The sequence below is a fragment of the Dermacentor andersoni genome, chromosome 1 (genome assembly GCF_023375885.2).
Source record: "Dermacentor andersoni chromosome 1, qqDerAnde1_hic_scaffold, whole genome shotgun sequence".
In the NCBI taxonomy this organism is placed as follows: Eukaryota; Metazoa; Arthropoda; class Arachnida; order Ixodida; family Ixodidae; genus Dermacentor; species Dermacentor andersoni.
This window is the reverse complement of record NC_092814.1, coordinates 43,096,285-43,122,510: the sequence shown is the minus strand read 5'-3', so window position 1 is coordinate 43,122,510 and position 26,226 is coordinate 43,096,285. Positions and strand designations below refer to the sequence as shown.

The window sequence follows — 26,226 nt, the reverse complement described above, 5'->3', positions numbered from 1 at the left end:
CGCTCTGGAAACTCCGCCGGAGGCGGAAGTGCGGCGATGAACATAGCCAGCGTGGCTAGACCAAATCGGTGTGTGACGACTAGATTCGGCTAGTTGTGGTTCAAAGCGGTGATATGCTTCGGCTGCAAGTGGATTTCCTTCTCAAGGGCGCTGCGCGAGGAGCCAAAAGACCTTCCATCCGTCAAAAAGTCCGGAAAATTGGACGGCGGGCGGTTCGAGCGTCCGAAACTTCAGATTTCCTTAAACATTGATTCTATGGGGCTCGTGGCGGTGCCGCGAAGACGTCCGAAATATCAGGCATGTCTGAAAATTTGGGAGTCCGAAAATTCAGTCGTTGACTGTATTTCGTAAGTCTCAAATGTTCCTCCTCTTACAGTAATACTTACAGTAGAACCCCGCTGTTACGTTCCTCACTGCTGCGTTTTCCCGGCTGCTACGTCGTTTTCATCCGGTCCCGGCACAGCTTCCATAGGATCCAATGTATAAGAAACCTCGCTGTTACGTCGTAGCTGTGAAAACGTTCCCGCATGATGCGTCGCAAGCCGAGCCCGCCTGGGCTAAAGTAGGCAACACGCTCCAACCGCCATTTTGGCTTTTGACGAGTTTTGACCGGGCTTGGCTATGGAACTGGCTGCAAGAAGCCGCACGCCAGTTCGAGAGGCCACCACTAGATGGCCATTTGCGAAAAATGCTCTCACTATCATCACTGTGATTACGGTCATCGCATGGTTTGTTGGACGGGTCGACTCACGGAGGAAGGAAACTCGGGAGAGGCCCCCACATCACGCTTTGTGAAGCTATAGCTAAAGGGAAGCCGGATGTTGGCGTTGCTCATGGCGTTGCTCCGCCTATTGGGCCAGCTCTCCTCTCTTGTTTACATTTCTCGCGAAACCACGCCGCGCTGCGCGCAGCCGGGCTGCTCGGACGCGCGCGCTGCGCAGCAATACTAAACAATCGTTAGCACGTTAGCATGATTACGCCCAAGAGGGCAAAATTTCCCGCGGATATTCCTTCGTCCGTTGCCATTGCCGTGGTGCGGTGACGACGAGGAGCACGAGCCGCATGATGCCGGGGAGTTACCAAATCCTAGCTTTGGAAAAGCCGTCGCGGCTCTGGACCTCCGCAGGTACGTCGCACCTCACAGCGACGCTGACAGCAATGCGGCCTTCCAGGCTGTTGAGAAACGTGTGCTGATTTCTAGCGAGCGAAGGAAACGGCAAGCCACAATTTTAGACCTTTTAAAGTTCTAAGCGCACTCTGTGGAAATAAATTGTCTATAGTTGAAGCTGCACTTTTTTCATTCATTTTCGGAGCTTTCCTCACTGTTGCGTTTTCCCGGCTGTTACGTTTCTTTTCCTCGGTCCGCTGAAAAACGTATGAACGGGGTTCCACTGTACGTCCATAGCGTAATCGAACAGCGTAGGTGAGCACACTCAAGCAAACTGTGTGGCTGTGTGCGCATCAAAAAACAAAACGTGACAAACTTCTCCTAATCTTCATCTTATCAGCAATTAGTTTTTGCAAGTATCCCCCCCCCCCCCCCAAAAGGAAACACGTGCACGGTGGCATCTTTCGTATGCGCACCCTGTGAGCAATAAACGATGAGTAACAGGCGGCCGCCCTATGAGCAATTAGTAACAAGATAGCCATCAGTTTTGCAAGTGCAAGAAGCCGAAACCGCCTGTGGAACAAAACCCAAACTACGGTAACCGCTGCCCGCCCACGTGCCAATGCGCAAGCAGTAGTGTATAGGCGCACCGGAGCAAACAAAATAGCTCTAAAACAATCGATGCAACAGAAACTGACGAGGGGGGGGGGGGGGGTGCAAGCAAAGACTTCCCTGTATTCCCGCATAGTGGCAGCACATGCCAAAAAAAGTTAGGAAATTGGCACGCTTTTTAAACGTACAGACGGCGGCGTAAATATACGGCATCGACCATTTTGGAATTGTTTGCGGCGCCGTATATTTACGTCATTGACCCTGAAAAGGTTAACAACATGTGATCGCAGCAAGCAGAGTTAAACAGTTGAACAAGTCAACAAAATCGGAAGCCAGATGGAGGAAGGTGATGGGGAGGAGAACTGGCCTCCCCGCTATTATAGTTTTCTCGAACAGTCATGCCTTCCCACATTTTGATTTCTTTTTTTTCATGCAAACCGATTGTAACAATTATCAGTTATAACAATGGAATTATCGTGGCACTTGAGTACTGTTATAAGTGGGTTCGACTGTATGCAATGACACGCGTGGAAATTTGGTTGTACCAGAATAGGAGCTCAAATTTCATGCGACATGGGCATGCGAGTACTGCAAGGAAGTTGACATTGGGGGGTGCCTATTGCTCTCGATCACAAGTGCCTCGCAAAACCTTTTGTGGTTCACATGGGTTTTGGTAGAATTCACATTTGGTTTCAGTAGAATTCGGCTGCAGCTGAAAATGTGTCATAAGACCGTAGTTTGGCGATATACTGAATGTTGGTGCCGAAAGTGTTTTCCGGGAATGTATTAAATCCGTAAAATAGACGCACAACTGAATTGGGTCATATTTTGCTTTCTCAATCACAAACATTGGTGTCAGGAAATCGTACGAAAAGGGATCGTATCAACGAGGGTCTACTGTATGTTGAGCGTCAGATGAGTGGCTATAGATTTACCGACCTAAAAAACATGTAATTCTCACTCAAACACAAACGCAGACAAGTTTATTTGCAAGCAGGCAGCAAGAAATCCGATTTTCACTTGCCGCCATGATGGCCTTGCAGTGACAGAGGCATCCTCAAACTCAGCAAGGCCGCAAGCCAGTTTTTCCATCAAACCACACATCTCTGCGAACGCCCTCATGACGGTCAACACACTAGCTGCGTCAGATATGGAAAAGCCATCATCTACATCGTCATTCATGACAACGATCTGGCAGTGCTACAAGCTATGGGAGCAGGAAACACGCCATGGCTACCATATTTTTATCTCACTATCAGCAGTGACTGCAGTGTGGGAAAGGCCCACGCGCCGCAATTTCACCATGATCTGTGCGCGCAACATTTAGCTAATTCCATGCTTGTCTTCGCCAAAAAAATGAAGTAAATCAAGTTTTAGCAAGTCCAGTATTCCAGTAAACGCAATCATGAAGGATCTGCATGGTGCAGCCACCTGGTGGTGCAGAGCTCAACATAGAGCTAATATCAAGCGTATTTTACTTCACTGCTGGTGTAAATTTTGAGCAGCTGCATAATCTTGTTGCGGCCAAAAATTTACACCAGCAGCGAAGTAAAATACACCTGGTTACTGCAATGTTAGCCGTGTTTGTCTGCTTGAGCTCTGCATCAAAAGGTGGCTGCAACATGCAAGCTGTTCCCGTTTATGCCTCCGCTCATCAACAACAGCCCGCTTACGTTTACCCGAATACCAGACACACTAAAACTCTCAATACTACGCACTAACTGTTTGGCATGCGCTAACCGACTACAGCTTAAGCGGTGAGCTAATACATTAGGTTGAATGGCAACAGGGCAGAGCTTTCATTGTGATTATATTAAACTGGAATTACTTATTTAGCAGGTACATATAAACGAGGTTTTACTGTAGAATATGCTATAGTAAAAACAAGATCATTTATCACCAAAACTCAATAAACAAATGCTATCAATCACACTGTGTATACTAAAATTGCAACCCAAATTTGTAATATTGAGATCACAGCCCACACCAAATGAGCACATAACGGATCTTACAAATGTAAAATTATAATTACATTAGGCAATGAATGAACATTTTACTTGATGCTGAAAGTGTCAACACACCCAGAAAGCCTAATCTGCATGCAACCTGACGTAGGGAAGGCCCAGCTACACGAGATGTAGCAACATATGAACAGTGACACTAGTTGGTATGCAGGCATAGTGAAATGGTACAGCGCAAAACAACAAAGCACAGAAAACAGGATGAGCACTCATTTTGTTTCCACCTGTCTTTTGTGCCTACTAGTTTAGTGCTGTTCTATTTCAATAAATCTGTTTTTACCTCACCTCATAGACCAGCTCATGGTGGAAGTGTGGAACTTCCAAGTCTTGCAAGCAGCGAATGGCTTCGTTAACGTCTCCGGAGCACAAATACTCCTTGAGCAACATTTGAATCTGGAAAATATTTGCCAATGTTTTCAAATGATTACTTTACAAGTGGAGAAAACAAAGCCAAACACACGAGCACCAAACTTAATGTACAGTCGAACCTCGATATATCGAACAGTGCAATGATCACGAAACTGTTCTATATAGCCAGAATTCAATATATAAAATCACTTCAAAAATGTATCAAAAACGTGTACAAATCAATCAATGAACCAATCGTGACACAGTAAATACTCACTTTAAGCTTCGCACAAAGTAAATATTTCTTCGGTAAAATTACTGCAGCAGCGTAGCCTGCTGCTTATAGGCAGCCGCATGCTTAACCACGGCGTCCTCAACATAGTCTAAACGATCTACAAGCTATAGGCCGGTGCGTTCTATTGTGCCGCACTAGCGGCATAGAAGGGCCAAAGCAGCTACAGCCTCAGCTGAAGCCGGAAGCGGGGCAACATCGATGCTTGCGGGATGATCAACCTCGGCAAAGTCTTCATTTGGCCGCTACTTCCGGTGCGATCTCCACATCAATCGATCGAAGCATTTTGAAACACTGTCAACACGAAAGTATGAAGTGGCGTCTGCCAAGGCATCTATGAGTGAGCCCAGTGAGCGCGCGCTGTCGCATGTCTCTGTGGATGCAAACTACCATTCCTCGCGAGGCGTGGCAGGCGCCGGGCACAGCACTGAGGAGGAGTCGGTGCGACTAGGGAGCCTACATACAAACACTAGTGCGACAAATGCAATACATCATTGAGGTTGTCGAACTAGCCAAACCGCCGCGTGCGTATCAAGGCATCGCGTGCGTACGCCGCTACGTTCAAATGATTCCCTCGGCACAATCGATGTGTACAGCTATAGTGCGCAGCAGACGAGAACGCCCGTCGCACCACTGCTACCTTCGAGGGTGTTGCGGGAAAGCTTGCCACCTGTTAAAAGAGTGCAGGTGGTCTGGGGCAGCAGAGTTCGATATATCCATTTTACGTCTAGACTACATTCGAAATAAATAAGAAATGCATGCGATTTTCCAGGTGATATAGAAAGTGTTCTATATACACAATAATACGGTATGCATATCTGTGTTCTATATATCGCGGTTTGACTGTAATAAGTAAATTGTAGGGTTTAACATTCTGCACAGTGGGTTAAGAAGGATGCTGTAGTGGAAGACACCGGATTAATTTTGACCACCTGGGGGTTATTTTAACGTGCACCCAAAGCCCGATACACTACTGTTTTTGCATTCCACTCTTGCCAGAATGCGGCCACCACAGCAGGAATAAAAAACGTGACCTTGTGCTAATCAGCGTAGCACCATAGCCACTGAACCATTGCAGTGGGTGCACCAAACATTTCCTGGTTGAAATACTACAGTTGAACCTCATTGTAACAAAACTGCATCTGACGTGAGAATATATTTTCTATATTTGATATTTGTTACGAGCATACACGCCGATTTGGTGGGGGAAAATGCTATCGGGTCTATGCAAAAGAACAGTAGTGTGATGCTTCTGACAAGTCAGCGAAGTGCCTCCTGCAGATTTTGATGCCCTATCAGCAGCTTTCTGTGCCAAATCATGGCACAGGAACAATGATTTCGATTATCACTAATACGCAGCAGTGCGATTGGTGTGATCACATGGGATAGGAACAATGGGCTTGCTTGCTGCACTCCAAGCAAAAAGCTGCTAGGCAAAACATGTATAAGAGTGCAGAATGTGCTATTTGAAGTTTTTCTTGCGGAGTTCAGTCACCGTACTTCCCTATATGGCTGTCAAATGAGTCTTTGCGTGTGATTTCCTGCTTGATCGCCAATGTAATCTACTGGTTAGAGCTTATTGATGGCAAAGTTCTGCGACAGCTTGCCACCAGCTCACCAGCTGTCAGCATGTTTAAAGCAGCACTGCCTAGACTGCTAGGCCTAACCATCACCGCTAAGCCAGAAGTTGGCACCGAGTTGACGCAGGATCAACTGCGTCAACTCATACAGCGCGCAGCAACAATTTTATCACCCTCGGACTTTATATGGAACCTCACGGCGACGTCAACAGCAGAAATGCGCCTGGAGTGTCCATATAGTTGCTATAGCAATAAAAATAATAGAAGTGCAAAGTTTAAAAATCCATAACTCTGCACCAAGAACACATCACTGTTACATAAACTGCATTCGTTAGAATATTCAAAGCAGACAAATTTGATATATCAATTTACAGCATAAGCATATTTGTAACAATTTTTATACGGGCTTTGCAAAATTCATACTCTCATATTAGGGGGGTGTACTTTAAGAGCCATGTATAATACATCAGTTTTGACCACTTTAGATGTACTATTATATGCTATTGACAGATTTGTGATATCACACTTAAGCGCCGAGTAAGAGTAGTATACTTGATTGACGTTTTCTAAAATTTGCAATTTTTAACCCTTTTTATTAAAGATTTGGCAGCCTTAATAAAAAAATCGCTTCCAACATTCATTAGATTTTTTTCTTTTTCTTTTAAATCCAACAACCCTCATCATATGTGGTGCAGTGGCTTAGACAGGAGCACTGGAGCTAAAGCTTCCTCTCAAGTTGTAAAAACCAGGAAAAATTTTAAGATGCGCCGTGTTTCAGGGTGAGTGAATTCATGAATATGTAAGCCTCTGGCCATGCCTTCTGAAATAGGCGCCAGTAGTCACTAAATTTCCTAGAGAAGCGCAATATACCAGGAGAGGTATTTATGGTAGATTACTTTTGCGAGATTTATATTACGACTCGGCACCCGACACATCAGGTGTCTACAGGCAACAGCAATCCTTGCACAGAGCACTTTAAGAAAATATTGCAAAAGTGCTTGCATACCAAAAAAGTAATCGACCAGGAATGCCACCCCAGGGGCCACAATTTTGCAGCCACGTTTTCTGCTCAATTATATGCCACTCTTCCCTTCACCATTCTCGGTTGGCTTATCTTACTGATAACGCAGGCAGAGCATTGCTATGATCATTGACAAAGCATGATAATAAATGGTATGGAAAAACAATCACTACAGAATAATGGCACTGAACTTTTTATACACAAACAGAAACGCAGAGCATAGTGAATACGGAAACTGAAGATGCTCCGCACACATATGAACACACATGTTGCAGAGGTCACATGTACCTTTTTGCACTTCGTCAGGGGTAGAGTGTACTAGAATAACATTCAGTGGGACCAGCGCATCCAATTTTTAGATACCCGTCAGAAAGGCTGCAGCTGGCTCCAAAAGCCCTCTCCTGTCCCCTCTCCCATTCGCTTGAATTTACCGGCCGTTCCAACCGTCTGAGTGTGTTTATCAATGTTGTTTGCCAAGCCAAGGCTTCGTGCTCTTTGTTTTGCAGTGGTTACTGTGTACAAAAAGCATCTACTTGTCGACCTCGGTGTTTCTGATGAACAGTTTTCATCATGTGGTACTGCTGTATACCTACGTGCACGTCAAGTGCGAGAAAGAAGGACCTAGGTGTTTCGTTCCACAAAATCCCTGCAGATCTTGAACTGCGTCAAAAGTGGATCAAGGTGACTTCACGCAAGGATTGGGAGCCTAATTCTACATCCAACTATTCAGTTGTGTGCAGTAAACACTTCGTTCAATGATATTTCAAAGAAAACTCAAAGATCCGCCAGCTAAGGGAGCAGTGCCTATTGTGTTCCGACGTTATCCTTTGTACAAGCAGCCTGCCCCTAGTAAGGTGCGCAGTGGTCCAAGAGGTCTCAAACGCATGCCAGACAAAATTCACAGCAGCGCCAAAAAAAGACGTGCAACATCAAATTCATCACAGATTGGTGACCCAAAACTGATCGACAACATCATGGAGCCTCATGAGACCCCTACTGGTGTTGTGGGGCCAGCCAGCGGAGTAACCTGCAGCAACACTGTTCCAGGTAACAATCAATCGTCCATGGCATCTGCACAGCTTTCAAGTAGCACGATCTCCAAAGAACAGTCTGTGTTTATGGCAACGGTTCGCAATGAACTTGTTTTTCCGAGACGAGCATTTGGTAAGCAGACGGACAAAGCCTGAATGAGCTCGAGTTCATTTCAGCACCACATGAAGTGCACAGAAAAGGAGCGCGCGCTTCGGCTTCAGGTTGCAAGGCTGAAGCAGATAGTAAAATAAAGAACTGCTGAAGCTGAAGGACAACTGCAAGTATCTTCCTTGATGTTGCCACTGATGCTGAGCAAAATAGTGTGAAGGCTGTATTCATTGTGGACAAAATCAAGTAAGTACACCAAGAGGGCTACATGGGGTGAAACAGCTGTGAAGTACTGCATAGTTCTAAGGAACTTGTCTGCCAAAGCGTATGAGTACATCCGTTCCAAAGTGCTTTTGCACTTGCCATGCAGAAATACTTTGAATAAGTACACTGGACCATGCACTGGCGAAGTTGGCTTCAGTCCTTTGGTGCATTTGAGACTGAAAACGGAGCTTGAGGGCTTAGCTACAGATCAATCAAAAGTGTGCAGCCTGATTGTTGATAAAATGCACATAAGACAGAAGCTTGAATAAGCAATGAGACACCTTAATAGGATCATCAACATGACTCCTGATTTACATCAACTGGTGCCAAGTGATACAAATGACCACCTGGCGAACTCCCCGCTATACTTCTTTCTTTGTGGCTTGGCTGCACATTTTAAAATACCAGATGGGTATTTTTTTTAACTAAGGCATGAACAAAACCTGATCTTGCTCCAACCATCATTCATGTTGTGAAATAAACTGAAGAAGTGGGTTTTAAAATTGTTCGTCTTGCACCTGACAATCATAAAGTGAATGTCTCAGCAATGGAAATTTTGTGCAAATAGCAGGAAAGCACATCAGCACCGCACCCTGCAGACCCCTCAAGACGCCTATTTATGGCATATGATCAATGCCACATCATGAAAAATGCGAGATCTCGGTTTCTTGCAAAATGTATGGGTGGAAAAAGATTTCATCAGGTCCTTTAAAAGAGCTTTACAGGATCCAGAAAGGGTCAACAGTAAAGCAAATAATGTTGCCGGCACGTAAGCATTTGTACCCACAAAACAGAAAAGACGAGCGTCAGGCATGGGATGCAGATTTTCTAACCACCTGTCACAGCTGCACTGCAGTGTGTGAAGCACCAGACTGGCCACACCTGTGATGTTGAGTTTACAACAGTGGGTCCTACTGTGGAATTCATCACAGCGATGCGCAAGTGGTTTGTTCTTATGGATGTTAGTAACACGCAGCAACACATCCATAAGAATGATCCCGACACCTGACATTTCAGTGACCCATATGACTCAACGTTGGAATGGCTTGAGAAACCTTTCTCGGACAACCTCAAGTTTAAGAATTAAAGCCACCCTGACAGTTTCTTGAGAAAGCAGATGTACAATGCACTGGTACTTACCACAACCTCAAACGTCATGTACATCATGTTACTACTGAATGAAAAATGTTCCATCGTTCTGACACAAAAATTTTCTAGTAACCCAACCAAGGCCCCATTTGGCTTTCGTCGAACAGCAGGATGGAATGATGCTATGCAAATAAGTGTGCTCTGTGGGCCCGAAAAAATGTTGAAGACTGGCATTGTTTCTTTGTTGCAACAAAGCAATGTCGATGCCTCAACGCTGTTCTGTGCTGCCACAGCAGCTTCGCGCACTGGCACCGAGAATGTTAATTGCACAGATAAGGAATTTTTTCCACTGGCAGTAGAAAATAGGCTGCGCAAGGACTGCACCAGTGCCCAGGCAATGGGTTCCCAATCCAGAGATTGCTAGCATAGCCCTGATTGGATGGTACATAGCCTGTGTCATGACGAAGAAGCTGAACTGGCAGCGCTGCATTGAAATTGTTGAAAAGCCTGAAGGCAATGCGCCTGTGGATCACTGCTTATCAGGACAAGGGGGACTGAAGTATCCTACAAATGAACGCGTCTCATTTCTGATAAGCCTCAAAAGGTTTGTGGATATTGTTGTCCACTACGAGAAAGCAATTGATAGGCCACTGGAAACCACCATGGAGCATGCTGTCGGTGTACCGGTGGACATTACAGTCTTGAAGTGCAAAAATGATGACCCAGTTCACAGGAAATAGTTCCTAGTGTTTTTGTGCTGCAAGTTTATCAAGCCACTGCTAAGCAATCATGCCACGAGTATCACGGACAAGAACTCTGATGAAAATGTACGCGAAGAAGCCACTGTAGTGTAAAGTTCTGAAATTGTAGCAGGTGCTATTCAAATGTTTTTGAAACATTTAATGTTTTGTGAATTGTGCAAAATATATACACAATCCTCCCTTCGAATATGCATTCAAGTCATTTGTCATTAATGAACCTGAGAAATATCGAAACATGGGCATACATTATAGGTGAGGGGAGGATGCTCTCGCACCCCCCCCCCCCCGTCACCAACAACATGCCTTAGGCCACTCCAATTACTGGCTGCATTTTTCTCTGGACTTACTATCGTAGTGCTGGAACGAACCATGTGTAAATTAACTTCCCAATTTTAATCACGACTCCTTATTCTGTGTGCCTCCCACAATGCACAGTTAGATCAGCTCCCTCATGCTCCGAGAAAAGGGGAAAGCAACACCTCACACAGAATCATTGTCAAGAGTTAAATGGTATTGCTTGAAAGAATGTGCATTAGAATGCCTTTCTTGAAATAAAGGTGAGCCAGCAAATGAGCCAGCTCATCATAGGTCGTAAAATATGCCTGCTTGCGACATACAAAAATAATTCGCAGTTTTCATATTCAAAAAAAAAGTAGCACGAGCATTATCACGACAGCAGTCTGTACAGCCAGAGCAGATGACGGGCCGGCTGACGGGCCGGCAATAGTGTCAGCCGGTAGTGCCATACTGCAGCAAGAGTGCAAAGCGTGGCGTCCCACAAGCTCCCATTGTTCGGCGCACGACCTGACAAGCATTTAAAATATAGAGGAGGCGCTGGAGGGACGACCAGCTGGGGCAGCGCATGCTTTGCAATGATGCGTGCAACAAAGATACTGCGGCAGCACAGCGATTAAAAGTGGTTTGGGCCGCATGAAGGTTGCGCCATTGGAAACTTCTGGCAATATTTCTCAGAAGGGTCATTCATACTACTTCACACGCTGGTAAATGTGTTCAGGACGCTTGAACAGTGTCCAGAATTGCATATGACATGTATTTATGCCTTAGGAGTAGACGCTTTCTTTCTTTTCTTTACTTCATTTTTTTTTAATGCTGCTTGGTGATTGCACGTGTACTGTGGCCGCAGTGTCGGCTTTCATTCTACTACGTTATTGCATGGTTCCCTTTGGAGAACAAATATTTTTCTTTTTCTTTAAGCAGCATCTTTCTCTCATGTGTATTTTCGTGCATATAGTTTTCCATCAGTAGGCCTTGCGAAACGCAGACAGAAAAACATATGTAACCTTCCTGCTTGCCGCTTCACACAAATAAAACATACCTGCCCCATCTGGCACCCTGTGCTCAGACTTACTGTAAGTATTCTTATAGAAAAAAAAAAAGAAAAAAAAAAAACTGCAACGCAACCTTTCATTCATGTTTCTGCCTTCTTTACGTAACAGAATGCAGAGTAATTCGTACAGGTTATTTTAGCGCAGTCGGACCTTGGGCGTCGAAGACAGTTTTAGGTATCTACTATATACGCTAATACTCACCATGATGGCTCAATGGCTATGGTGTTGGGCTGCTGAGCACCAGGTTGCGGGATCGAATCCCGGCCATGGCGACCGCATTTCGATGGAGGCGAAAACACCTATGTACTTGGATTTAGGTGCACATTAAAGAACCCCAGGTGGTCTAAATTTCCGGAGTCCTCCACTATGGCGTGCCTCATAATCAGAAAGTGGTTTTGGCACGTAAAACCCACAATTTAATTTTAATTTATATATGCTAATCTTTGGCCCTTAAGCTGCGCGAAATTTTTTGTACAGTCCATGCTTAAAAAAATTTGGAGGATGCTCAAGCTTCTCCTTTAGGTGTGGAATGCGAGAGCATTCAATGATCCACGACTGCTTCACACGCTTGCTTGTAACTGCAGCTTATGCAGGCTTAATGTTTACCGGGAAACGCTGGCGGTGAACGCTATACACGAAGGCAAGCTTTCTGGTAGAAACGAGGCCTCTTGCACGGGCCATCTGGATGGTGTTGTTGCAAGGAACCGAGCTCGGCACGCCGCTCTATGAATGGTAGAAATGCTGGAAAAGGGGTTTATGTTTGGGTTTCCACATAGCAAAATTATGTTTTCTCTTATATAAAATTACAATTGGACGCTATCATGTCTGTAAGTTGTAAGTCATACTTTACCATTTCTTTAATGCATTTTACTTTCAGAAATGCAATTAGTTCAGTAACATCTTTGTGCTACACAGAGGGCCTGCGTGGTTGGGTATGCATTTTTTCGCTCAAAGACTCAACGCTGGATGCCAGATTTTTTGCGACGCGCTATCTCGCGAAAAAAAAAAGAAAAGAAACGACAACAACAAGTGGCGTGGTAGCCTAATTAGTGGCTATATACCAGACATGGCGTTGCGCTGCTGAACTCGAGCTCACGGTTTCAGACCAGGTCGCAGAATTAGATGGAAACCAAATTGAAAAACAGTCGTGTACTTCTGCTTAGGTGCATGCTAAACAACCCCGGGTGGCGAGAACTGAACAGGGAGCCTCGCAATCACATCGCCAGATGTAAAATGCCAGATGTAAATTGCTATTTAATTAAACAAACAAAAAAGACGGTAGCTCCAACCTTCAGCTTTTTTTCTGGGGTGTTAACAAGAGAAATTATTCTAGAGTCTGATTTCCGAGAAAAACATGTTATGCTTATCTTATATTTCATACCTAAATGTAATGTCATTCCTAACTGTACGTACACTCAACTAAGCAGCTGTATACTATGAACAGCTGCTTTAAGTTATCCAGTGCACTATCATAAGGACAATAATGAAGCAATAAAAGGAACAGCACGCCTTACATACACGTAGAGATGTTTGTAGATCTGCTGTGTTCGTTGAAGAAGTGTGGTACCACATTGGGCACCCAGTTTTAACGGGTTGCACACAGGGTGAGAGTAAAAAAAAAATTTTTTCCTTGCCTGAATCAAGTTAGCAGATTTACAGGCTGCTCAAAAATGGGGTGTTTATATTGAATGACAGCTAGGAACTTAAGCAGAACCGATTAGCACCCGTGCGTTAATTCTCTCGGGAACTGATGCACCTCTGCACAACAGCCACGACTCTCTAACAGCACAATAATTAGGAATAAAGGGCCCTCACTTGCATCGGCCCCTCACCTTCTGGACTTGCAAAAGTGCTGTTATGCATTACATTCAAACGGAAATGCCTATTCGATAATTTTTAATAGTGAATTCTGAAGTTGAATATGATCTGAAAGCAAATACCATTCGATTAGACTATATGTTACTTCATTTCGCCTGCTGGCAAGGTTGAAGGAGATCACCAGACAAGCCACGGAGATTACATTGGCAAAGACTTCCCAGTCTCCCCAATTCAGTCCGAGTGTATAGGCAATACCTTTTCCCTAACACTGTTGTTCATATTAATGTCCAGTAATTGCCTCTATTCCTTTTCTCAGAAAGTCTGTCGGTTCATCCGAGGTTGGCACAGCTTTTAAAAGATGCACATGATTTCCAAAACATGCTTATTCCTGTCGAGAGTTTTCACTTTTTCAATCGGTGCATTTAGAATATTTGATTTTTCTCATACATGTATGTTTTTGATATATATCATATCTATGCACCCTTAGATTTACCTAGAAGTGCATTGTTCATCTGTGTCTCTTGGAGCCATGCAGTTTATAAACCTGGTTTATTTCACTCTACAGTAAAACCTCGTGAACTCGAACTGAAAATGATGTTGATGTTGATGTGGCTTCACGCACAAACGCACAGGGCGCTTGGAGGCAGTTGTTCAGATCTCTGAGGCTTGTTGTTCTGCAGGGCCGCCTGATGGAGACGAAGCACCGCCGTGCTTGCGTGACGAAAAGTGGAAACACTACACGTTAACCGATACGTACGCAATAAGCTGGTATGGTTTATGCGGATACAAAACACCTTATGTTCAATGGTCGCTGAGTCGGGGATCTGACTTTGCTACTTTTAAAACGAAACTACTGTTTAAGCAGGTACGGTTTAACTATGTTTTACTGTATTTGGTACCGGCCGAGAGGAGTCGTGGCTGTACAAAAGCAAGTAAAACCATAAAAATTGTACTACACAGACTTACTGCGAGAAAAACTGGGCATCCGCCAGCATCCACGCAACAAATGCGTGCTCGCTTGCAGACGATGCACTTGACGGTAGCAAAATTGAAGATGTCATGTTGTCTAACCCATACCTTAAATACGTATTCGTAGCAAAAAGGTGTCAATAAAGGTTTGCAGTTGAAATAAAGCACCATCACAAGAGGGTATACGTGCAGTCTGTGTGGGTGCCCGCAGCGGAATTACGTTGGATAAGCCGTGAAGCAAGTCTCAGCCCCAATCCAGCTGGGGCCAAGACTTGCTTGATTGGACTGAGACCCCAATGAAGCCCTCGCACAATTTTTCCACACGCAGTGGCGCATCAGCAGGAGAGCTCCATCTGGCCCACTCGACCATTGTCTAGTACATTCTAGCTAGGGGGTCAAAGTGACATTCCACCCACATGAAGCAGATCATAAAAGGAAAAAATTGGCATCCACCCGAATTGTAACACAAAGCTACAAAGGAAACGCGTACAGGTTCCTTTGTAGCTTCGCACCAGGATTAATTTTTTTTCAACTGCGAGGCTTTCTTTCCGAGAAACCCGTATGGGTTTCCTTTGTAGCTTCATGCTATAATTCTGAGGACACCAATTCTTTTCCCTTTCATGTACTTTAATCCACCTTGCGGACTTCCACAGAACTGATTTGCCATATCAAGGAGATCGCAGGCAGCCATGAACGGTGGTTAAGGCACAAAATTAAGCGGAAGTCGTTACAAATTTGCTGTCCGGACATTTTTTTTCGAATATTGCAGCTGCACACAAAGTACGGAAACCTTTGGGTATTTTCCAGACATTCTCGCAGTGGAAGTTTTGAGATATCTGGAGTACAAGCACAAAAGCATTTCGAGATAAGAGATGAAAAGTGCATGGGGTTGACACCTAGCTAAGAAAAAATTTTAACTTCACCGATATTTCGAGATATCAGAGTTCAAGTTAATGAGGGTTTACTCATCCCTTTAGATAGTGTATAATTTATAATGTAGTTCAAAATAAATTCGCATACAAAGCTGTGATTTCACGCAGTGCTAAATTATTGACAGTTGAGGTACCCTGCACCAACGGACTACAGCAACCTGTGTATCTTCTTACCTGCTAAATTTAGCAAGTTATCTAAAAAAGGCCTCAAAAAGGATTACTAAGTTGAGAAGTATTAGTGAATTATGACTGTAATAGCAGAACTACCACTCTTACCGTCAGAGGAGGCTGTGCAAGCCAGAAAAGATGGAAAATGACCAATCATGATAAAAGTAATTCAAACCTCACATAACACCAATATATAATCTATACCTATATTATTACTGCAAGAAATTGTGCACTTAACAGATTATCAACTACAATGAACAAAATTTTGGGCAAGTTTTGCCTTGCTGTGGCAATGTGTGCGTAGAGCAGTCCACTAGTCAAGAATTGGACGAAACCTCATCTGGTCCAGTAGCATGTTTAACAAAACAAAGATTATGGTCCCTGACCAAGACAAAACTACTAGACGTTTCGGAACTCATATGGGTTCCTTGCTCACAGTGAACAATGAAGCTGTAAGGGTACCAAAACGTCTAATATTTTTGACTGGGTCAGTGACTAATTTATGTTTTGTTAAAGCAGTGCACTGCATGCAACTTTTTCCATCCACTAGCGGACAGTGGGAAAATACAAACACACTAGCGGCAAGCGCCCAGCAACACCATGCCGAGTGACGCTCGAGTTTTCAGGATAACTAAACAAACTTCTCACAGCCGCCTACTATTATCGGCTCAGTAAATGCACTGATGAGCAGGTGTTGACAAGTGCTACTAGGCCTAACCTGTTTCACTCCGTAGTTGCAGTGTACAGCGCTTCTAAAACAACCGCTCACGATCACAAAAGGCGTCGTTTTGAGAACACTTTCTTTCTCATCCCATCAATTCACATAAACTAGGGCTGCTATTTGCAGCGACCAGGCTGCAAAACATGCGACGGAGTCGAGTCGTCTCGCATGCAGTGCAGCATCGGCCGAACATGCATGCTCCAAGCTGAATTTGCCACATTATCGCAGCTCTTGTTTGTGGTGGAGGTTTGACAGTGATCATCGCTTGTCATGAAAGATAAAATTAAGGCATCAGCTCATACTAGACTTGTTTCGCGTGAAAAACTAATTGGAGTCAATGTTTGTGTCATCAATGGTGGCGGCACACTCGGGCTGGCTGGCCAGCACAACAGGGAGCTGGCCGTCAAGGCAGAAATATTTTAACCCTTTTTTGCCGACAACAAAAATTTGCAGCTGAACAAAGAAACTACCATTTTTCAGCAGCCAGTGTCTGATAAACTGGCAAACTCAAGGCACAGCTGGTAGTGTTTATATGATTACTGGGTAAATCCGTTCTTTTACTTTCTATTTTTTCCCTTGTGCTTGCGATCACTTCCGGGTTCAATTAAGCAAGCACTAGACAATGGTACATGCAAAGTTCTGCCATTTCCTCAATGCACCGTGGCCCTTATTTTGCATACAACGGACTTTGGATGTAGTGGACCTTTCTCGTTGTATTAGTACGGTCAGTTGTGACGAGCGTATTACCATATATGACTGCCATTTTACCCAAAGAGACAAGCAATGTCTACACACCTTCTTTACAAGATATTTGACAGGACGCATGCCTCCTCCCATGCCCCACACATTATCCAAACGAACCAGTCCATGTTTCATGCTCAACAATGTGCAGGCATGTTGCAGGGTCTGCCTGTTCAATAGCAAAAAAGAAAGGGTAGGGAAAGTGGGGTGGGGGTTGACATTTAATAAGCAGGAAGCTTGCGAGAAATCTTCCCATAAACCACTAATAATACATTACATACTTGGACAGCGGGCAATCCGTTTCCTCAAGGTTGAGTTGCACATATTTTGGCGGCACACAGTCATCTGCCACAGCACGTGCCAAAAAGTTCCCAAGCACCTATGAGAGATATGCAACAGTCATGAGGTGTTTAGAGTTAAAGATATCAGCACTGAATAGCGCTTTTTAAACACTGACTGTTGATGTGAAATGACCACATAAATGAAAAAATAAATAATGATGAAGAAGGTCCGAATGGCACAAATGTGCATATATCTTATATGAGCACCCTCGGCAAAAGTCAGTGACAGCAGTAAAGTGCAAGGCACTAGTCACTTTCAAAGGCAAATAAGAACAGGTCAAAGATGGAGAATGGCAAGAACTAAAGGTGGGCGAGCATCAGCCAATGCCAAGCCCTCTCCGAGAATTTTTGAACGGTATCAGTGCAATAATCGTACAGTATGAAACCTACTGTTGTGGCGTCTGGTGTGTCAAGCACCAGATCCGGCAAGCTCTTGAGCAATAACTGAAAGCCCTTCTCGAAGTCTGGCTCCGACAGGGTACGACCATACATGTCAGACAGCAGCACAGATGTCATCTCTCTGTGCGATGGTTTACGCTCCATAGCCAGAGATATGGCCAAGCACACAAGGTTGGGCCGAATTTGGCGCAGGTTGAATTCCTCCAAAGACAACTGCAACATAATGAAAAAAAAAAAAAAAGCATCAGAGGCAAGCATACACACATAAAACAAAAAAAAATATTCTAGAAGAATATGGCAAGCCATTTCAAATACAAAATTATAGCGAACATCTCTTACCAAATAGCAGATCTTGTCAGTATACTGGCACTTGAAATTTTTTTAATCAAATACAAAATGTTGTGCACACAATTTATCCTTTATCCCATGTAGCAGCCTGTACTTAACAACTTTGCATTTTATTTTCCATCCTGTTCTTATTGCGCATCACACCAAGTGGCCAATCTCAGCAACAATGGCAGCACAATGCCATAGGCGCCAATCACAGAGTGCAAAAAATGGATGACGAAATGGCTTGTTTCAAAATATGGGCACTGCTTAATAATGTTGCTGAAACAAGTAGCAGGAGCTCAAAGCACTTGTAATGCAAAGTTGCATATGGGTGGTTTATAGGGCAAATATTAGTGAAAATTTTTGAAGAATTTTGACACATAAGAGATAATTAGAGTCGCAGTATTTTCAGGCCATTTCGCACAGCTGTGCACCAGGCACCATGTTCTGCTATGCATACCCTCACCCACTGTAAAGCTTCGGTTTCCTGTCGTTTTTTGGGTTGCCCATGACATAACTTGCCACCTGCAGTGGCAATCGTAACCCTCATTGACAGAGCATAGAGCTCCGCAGAATATTCTGAATATTCCTTCTGTGGTAACCCAAAAAATAAATTAACATTGTGTAACACTGACTACTTCTATTGCAAGGCAGGTGCACACATGGTCATCATATGCAATTGTCAGCACGCAGTGGCCACTAAACCTTGAAGCTACCAGCTAAACGACACTTTCTTGCAACACATACACGGCACTTATAGTAAGCACTTCTAATTAATTTTCTGTACACAAGAATAGAAAACACGAAGGCTTAATAGCATGCATCAACATTTACTCCGTGCACCTGGATTTGCATTTTACTTATGAATGAAGAAACGAGAAACACTGGGTAATACATATCAATACACAACTTGTCCCGACGCAAGAACACCAAAACTGAAAGCTTTTACAGCAGTAGCACAATGTGCTGTTTGATTTCTCAGCATGCCCATCCTCCGTTTATGTGTGCCATAAAACACCTACAAGCCTAAAATCACTGCAAACTTAAGTGCACACGCACCACACAAATAGTCTAAAGGGTCCCTGAAACGGTTTAGACAGATTTTGTATACGCGTAGGGTGCAGCTACAGTAAAACATTTGCGCCACAATTTAAGTGAAGCTGTTCATATTAAGAGCTACAGACGATTACAAGTTACCCTCCTCCCTAGCCATGCTTTTCCTCCTCAACTCGTTTGCTGAGCGATCGAGGCTAAGCTCCCGCCTTCAATGGCTCTGCGTCATGATGCGACGTGGGTCGTCCAATTCCAGTGTCTTGGAGCTGCATTTGTCTGGTTGAGCTCTGCGCCACCAGGTGGCTGCACCCTGCAGGCTGCTCACGTTTGCGCCTCCGCCCAGTCCGCCTGCGTTTACCGGAATACCGGACATGCTAAAACTCTATTGTGGCAGTAAATCTTCCAGCGTGAAGCCACGGCCGCAAACACGTAGATCCTGCCACTGATTGGATACTGACACCCTGATGCACTGCAGCCACTCGTCTCACCTGCTGCCTTGCGGAGGGACACGATGCCGCAGCTTCCCATGCCGCCAATCGCAAGATTTGCAGACCACAATGCAACAAGGCAATTCATGGTCCGCTTAAAAAGAAACCTTGAGACAGACCCTGACCATGTAGCTTGCATCATAGAGTTAGTAGACTAACTGTAGAGAAAAAGCTGGGCAAAAAAAAAAAAAAAAAAAAAGTGGCAACTGCAAAGGCACTGCCACTTTGCTACAAAACATTTTTTTAATCCAAAAAATTTTCATAATATTATGCAAGAACAAGCATCTATACTTAGCATGTACGTATGGACAAGGCCCAAAGTTCATTCCTATATTTTTCGGAAACATCAAATGGCTATTTGCATGGGTGCTACAGGGAGCTTTTCCTCTAGAGATTGCTATATTAACTCTATGGCTCGCGTCAACATGGAGCACGTTGTAACACAAGCATACACTTGCCGTGTGCTGAAGTGGGGGGTGCAGTGATAAATCACCGTCGTGTTTTCTCTTTGTTATTTTTATATAATAATTAACCAACACGTTGACTATAAAGTTGGAAAAGTTATCGATGATGCAATGTGGGCAGCCAATTGGATAGCTCACCCAACTAACATCACACACACCCGCTACGTAGATGGCAATGGGGAAGCTGAAACTCACCGGAGCAGTACTAGTACTGTGTTCAGTAGCGATGCACATTTTCAAAACCTTGTGATAAATTACCTGCTTTGCATAAAGTCCTTAAATGTCACTTAATGATCAGAAGTACCTACCCTAACGACTCACATTCGTACAAAATCGTCAAAATCGTTTCAGGGTCCCTTTAAAGTTTAAATTTTTTTAAAGTGCCAATTCTGAATGTTCAAGACAACAGAACACACTTTTTCACCATGGAAGCATAACTTCTTCAAGCAGCAGAAGCAACTTAATCATGCAAGTGTCTCTTTAGTATGTGCACTGCCATTGTGAGTGTTTTTCTAGCCGTGGTGGCTATGGCATTACACTGTTAAGCCCGAGGGCACTGGATCAAATTTCGGCAGCAGCCGCATTTTGACGGGGATGAAATGCAAAATTGCTGGCTCTCACATAATTGTGAGCAAATGTAAGCACGAAATGGCAACTGGCAAAGCAGATCGGTTGGAGCCAATACTAGCCACAATCTTAAAATGGGTGTACTACATAATCGCAACAGCACACACCACCACACCATACTGTGCATTGGTCCATATGGACGCTGCCCAGCTAGAAGAAAACCGGCTGAAGGCGGCACGACAGGCAGCGAAAGATGCCAGGGAGACAGTGCACTGCCCATTGCCTGAAGGAGGCGCCACGCAGCATGGCACCATTTCTCGAGGCAACGCAAAACCCGCACCAAAGAACTTGCGGAGTTCAAAAGAGCACAGGCAACCCTATCTTCGCACCTAAAGATGACAATGAAGTGCATGGTGCTCGGTATCTGCCTTTAACATCGCTATTGGAAATGACAAATAAAACTTCAGCGTACTAGAAGTCACAGCTTGAGTGAAATTGTGAACAAACATTAGGAAGAACTCGGAAGCAATATTTCTTGCAACTTGTTCGTGCAATAACTAGCGTACGTAATGCAGTCATGTACAAAGGGTCGGGGGCCAGAAACCGCATTTTCTTAAGCTTTGACTGGTTGCCCGGATCATCTCGTTTTGTTCTCGCAACTTGCCCGGATGTTCTCATTCGAGTGCCCGGATAACAGCTCTGGCTTTTGGCTCAAGGCCGCTTGAAGGTCGCCGACAACGGGAGCTAAAAGCATTTCATGTTTAAAAACACCCGTGTACAGTATCCTGCATTGGGTGTACTAAAGAACCCCAGCTGTTAAAAATTATTCCAGCATCTCCCACCATGGCGTGCTTCATAATCATATCATTGTTTTGGCACGCAAAGCCTATGAATTTAATTTTCTTCTATGAGGTTTGCTTTCAAAACAATATTTCTGCAATACAAAGAAGTCTGCTCATTTCCCACTGACAGCTGCACGGACACCTTATTGTTCAACGATTCAGGCAACCTTGCATAAGGCTGTCGTGCCTTAGGCTTCCTGGACACCAAGGAGGAAGCCCTGCATCAGGCTACCTCTGCTGCCTGAGCCCAGAACCAAGCTACACTCAAGTAGAAAGCAAACAAGATATAAATTTAAATAGAAAACACATTTCCAGATGCCAGAGCAAACTATCTTATTCCATTATTTTTACACTTCATTTCCCTGAACAACCATATCCACCTGCCAGGGCAGACTGCTAGACAGAACAAATTATAGATGGATGGGGAATAAATTGTACTATTTGTTCCCCAGCTTTGATACAGGTGCATCATGATGCTACCAATAACTTATGCAACAGTTCATGTATTGTGAAGCAGCTGGCACAAAATTTTAAAAGCAGCACCGAACAGCAAATGATGCAGCAGTTCCTCCAACTTGATTCCAGCAGATATTATAAAGGTTACATATAAGCCTTTAAATTAAGTGCTACTACACTGGGGCATGTTCAGTCACTTTTAACAACACAAACTACTGTTACATTTTAATGATTAGTTAAAATTAGCTAACCTTTTAACCACTCACTTTTCAGCATACTATTAATGAGAAATTTGCACAGCGTCACTGCAAACATTAAAATGCTTGAACCACAGTGTTCTTTTTTCATGCAGGAAGCCCACAAAGGCTAACGTTTACTGCATGGCAGCAGATTGATCTACCATGGCATAAATACCTTCATTTAAAAATGAATTAACAGAGCACTCTGCCTTGCCCTGCATCCCCATTCAAACATTTAATCAAACAATCAAGCTTTGTAAAAAACACACACATGTAAAACAGATACAGGAGGAAGTCCCAGGGTCAAAGACTGATGTAGACCTCCTGTGCAACACCCATGATAGGGACACTAAAAGTAGATTGCAGTATTTAGCCTATGTGTGAAACTAAGCTTACATTGCAATATTTATCAAAGCAAAAGGGCTCCCAGTGTTGGTGGGCACCAAGCATTCACAATGGCTTCCCTGTTCTTGCTAAGCGGTGCTGATGTCACATTTGGAATAGGAAAATTTCTTGTTTTGTACTTTTACTCCACCTGCTTGGGCCTAGATGGGTCTGCAGTACAGTCAGTATACAAACTCCAGAAGGAAAGGTGGGCAAAAGAAGTGACAATCACAAAAACAGCATCATATTGCTACCTCTCATTTTTGCAACGTTAGAATAATCTAAATATTGGCACGCATACTTGTTTATCGTTACTGGTGACCGTGTTTCACTAACAAATGTTAGCCAATGAAAATGCGGTCACCAGTAAAGATAAACAAGAATGCATGTCGAATGATGCAAAAACAAGCATTTACACATAGCAGGTATGCATGAACTATCATCATCATCAGCCTATTTTATGTCCCCTTTAGGGCAAAGGCCTCTCCCTGCGATTTGCAATTACCCCTGTCCTGTGCCAACCGATTCCAGCTAGCACCAGCGAATTTCCTAATTTCATCGTACTACCTAGTCTTCTGCCGTCCTCTACTGCGCTTCCCTTCTCTTGGTACCCATTCTGTAACCCTAATGGTCCAACAGTTATCTAACCTGCACATTACATGACCTGCCTAGTACCATTCCTTTCTCTTAATGTCAATTAGAATATCGGCTATACCCATTTGCTCTCCGATCCAAACCGCTCTCTTTTTGCCTCTTAACGTTATGCCTAGCATTCTTCGTTCCATCGCTCTTTACGCAGTCCTTATCTTCTTCTCAAGCTTCTTTGTCAGTCTCCTAGTCTCTGCCCGATATGTCAGCACCGGTAAAATGCACTGATTATACACCTTCCTTTTCAATAATAATGGTAAGCTTCCAGTCAGGCGCTGAAAATGTGTGCCGTATGCAATCCAACCCATTTTTTTTTATTCTATGAATTTCCTCTCATGGGATCAGGGTTGACTGATTAATTGACCTAGGTAAATGTACTCCTTCACAGACTCTCGAGGCTGACTGGCGATCCTGAACTCTTGTTCCTTTGTCCGGTTATTCATCATTATCTTTGTCTTCTGTATATTAATCTTCAACCCCACTCTTACACTCTGCCTGTTAAGGTCCTCAATCATTTGTTGTAACTAGTCTGCAGTGTTGCTGAATAGAACGTCATCGGCAAACCGAAGGTTGCCGAGGTATTCGCCATCGATCCTTACTCCTAAGCCTTCCCAGTTTAATAGCTTGAATATTTCTTCCAAGCACGCAGTGAATAGCATTGGAGAGATTGTGTCCCCTTGTCTGACCCATTTCTTTATAGGTATCTTCCTACTTTTTCTTGTGGAGAATTAACGTAGCTGTGGAATCTCTGTAGATATCTATGTAAGGAGTCTGTACTACTTGATTATGTAATGCCTCTATGACTGCTGGTATCTCTACTGAACCAAATGCCTTTTCATAATCTATGAAAGCCATATATAGAGGTTGATTGTACTCTGCAGATTTCTCGATTACCCGATTGATAACATAGATGTGATCCACTGCAGAGTATCCCTTCCTGAAACCTGCCTGCTCCGTTGGTTGACTAAAGTCCAGTGTTGCCCTTATTCTATTGGAATTTATCTTGGTGAATATTTTTATATAATACTGGGAGTAAGCTAATGGGCCTACAATTTTTATTTTCTTTAATGTCTCCCTTTTTGTGTATTAGTATAATGTTTCAATTCTTCCTGTTCTCTACGACCCTTGAAGTCTATAGACACTTCGTGGAGAGCTGCCAGTTTTCCAAGCATTATGTCTCCTCCATCTTTGATTGAATCGACCGTTATTCCATCTTCTCCTGCTGCTCTTCCCCTTTTCATGTCTTGCAAGGCCCTTCTGACCTCATTGCTAGTTATAAGGGGGACTATATCATACGTTTTTGTGGAAGATCTCATAGCTATTATAAAATTTATATGTACAATTCATGGTACGTGAGAGGCTGCGTATGAAGGCACCTGAACTAGTAGCCGCACCATACCGATGGAGGCTCGGCATGGCGTTGATTGTGTGTCTCGTCTGAATCCTATCTTGTCTGCGCCTGCATAGCGTAGCAACATATCAGCGGTCTTGCGGCAACAGATTTCAATGCATGAGCACTATAGGGAGCCTCACCTCTAGAGCTGGGTATATAAACCATAGGTTGCAGTACTCAGTAAATAAACAAATTCTCAAAGATAGCTTAGTGGTATCATGAAGTTGTGTACATAGGTTCAGCTTACACCATCACATCAGCACCCCTTCGGTTTCGTTGTCTGTTGGCTTCATACTATTGTGACTAACAGAAATTGTGCCCCTCAGTGTATCTGCTCATTCGTGTAAAAGAAATGCTCTCAGAGCAGTGAAAGCAATGGAATCTGATGTTTGCAATGATGATCAAATGCAAGTGTGGGGCAAAAAAATTGTGTTAACAGCCTGAAGCTCACAGTGGGCTATGACAAACACCGTAGTGGGAAGCTCCAGATTAATTTCAACCATCTGCAGCTAATGCGCACTTAAACATAAGTACTTGTGTTTTTGCATTCTCCCCATATCAGAATGCAACATCCACAGCCTTGTGCTTAGCAGAAGTAACATATAAAAACGAGGCCAAAATGTGAAAGCCTTAAAGAGTAAGCTAAATGGTCTTGCTAACCACAATACATAACTATTTTCTAGTTGTGCAAAACAACTAAACAATACTGGAAAGATCTAATGTCCCTACACAAACCTGTACACAAGCAAATGTGCAATTTAACTGAAGCATGCAGCGCTTGGGATTTACCACTTAGCAAATTCAAAACATTTCAAGCTGGTTACTTACAACAACTTCGTTGGTGTCTCCATGCTCAAAGTATTCCAGCAACAACGGGTAGACTGTAGTCTCAAACTCATCTTCTGTAAGCTCGGGCGTAATGGACTCAAATTCGCAGTTCTCCTGCAAAGGGTAAACTCAGGTTCACGGTTAAACGTGCAAAATCTGCATCGGGAAGGCACGATTTTGTGATTTGAAGGGTAAGTAACGCACTAACAGGCCAGCAAAAGTGCATTACTGCTCCTTCGGAATAGCAGCGACAAGGTTCAATTGCAGAAGTGACACGGATCCTAGCGCTCGAAAGAAGCTGCAAATTGTGCCTCCGGCTATTACCTGGTTGTCCGAATCGTAGTTTGGGTCGCGGACGTCTGACGCCGAGATATCATCGTCCTCGAGCGAAATTTCGCTCCCAGGTTTGCCCCAAGTTCCCTTTCCGCCTGCACCACCTGCGGAATTCACAAAAAAAGATGCTGCCAGCACGAAACAGACGCTAGTTTATGGCTAGTTGCTACATAGCAGATCCAGGCACGAGAATGTACCGTTAATTTATGTCTCAGCCAGGAAATTGAGCTAATATGCCTGTTTCAATATAGCTACTATTAATTCCTATTCTAGCCCGTCAGTCACGCCGAACCACGGTCCAAGTGGAATACTACAAGCACGTTGTTCGCTGAACTACTCGAAAGTTCAAAAACAACGACGGGAAAAAAACAATGCTCCTTCCGTTCTACCACTTTACGATTTCTTGCGGTTTCTGCTGACAGCAAATTATTACAAAGTCAATTTACCAAAACAACGCGAACGCAGGTAACAGAAATCCAACGCGCATCAGTTGACAAAACAAACAAACAAAAAAGTATGTCCACTGG

The 26,226-nt window shown here is 43.8% G+C and overlaps 1 protein-coding gene across 1 annotated transcript in view; it reads right to left on the bottom strand.

The window, feature by feature from the left end:
* Pdcd4 (Programmed cell death 4) overlaps positions 1-26,226 on the bottom strand; it is a 57,928-nt gene that overhangs the window by 30,854 nt on the left and 848 nt on the right. The window contains exons 2-7 of the mRNA XM_050194285.3: positions 25,691-25,803; positions 25,367-25,480; positions 17,666-17,887; positions 17,216-17,313; positions 16,989-17,103; positions 4,027-4,134 (exon numbers count right to left, since the gene is read on the bottom strand). Of these exons, the coding sequence (XP_050050242.1) occupies positions 4,027-4,134; positions 16,989-17,103; positions 17,216-17,313; positions 17,666-17,887; positions 25,367-25,480; positions 25,691-25,803 (770 nt within the window). The remainder of the gene's footprint in view (positions 1-4,026; positions 4,135-16,988; positions 17,104-17,215; positions 17,314-17,665; positions 17,888-25,366; positions 25,481-25,690; positions 25,804-26,226) is intronic.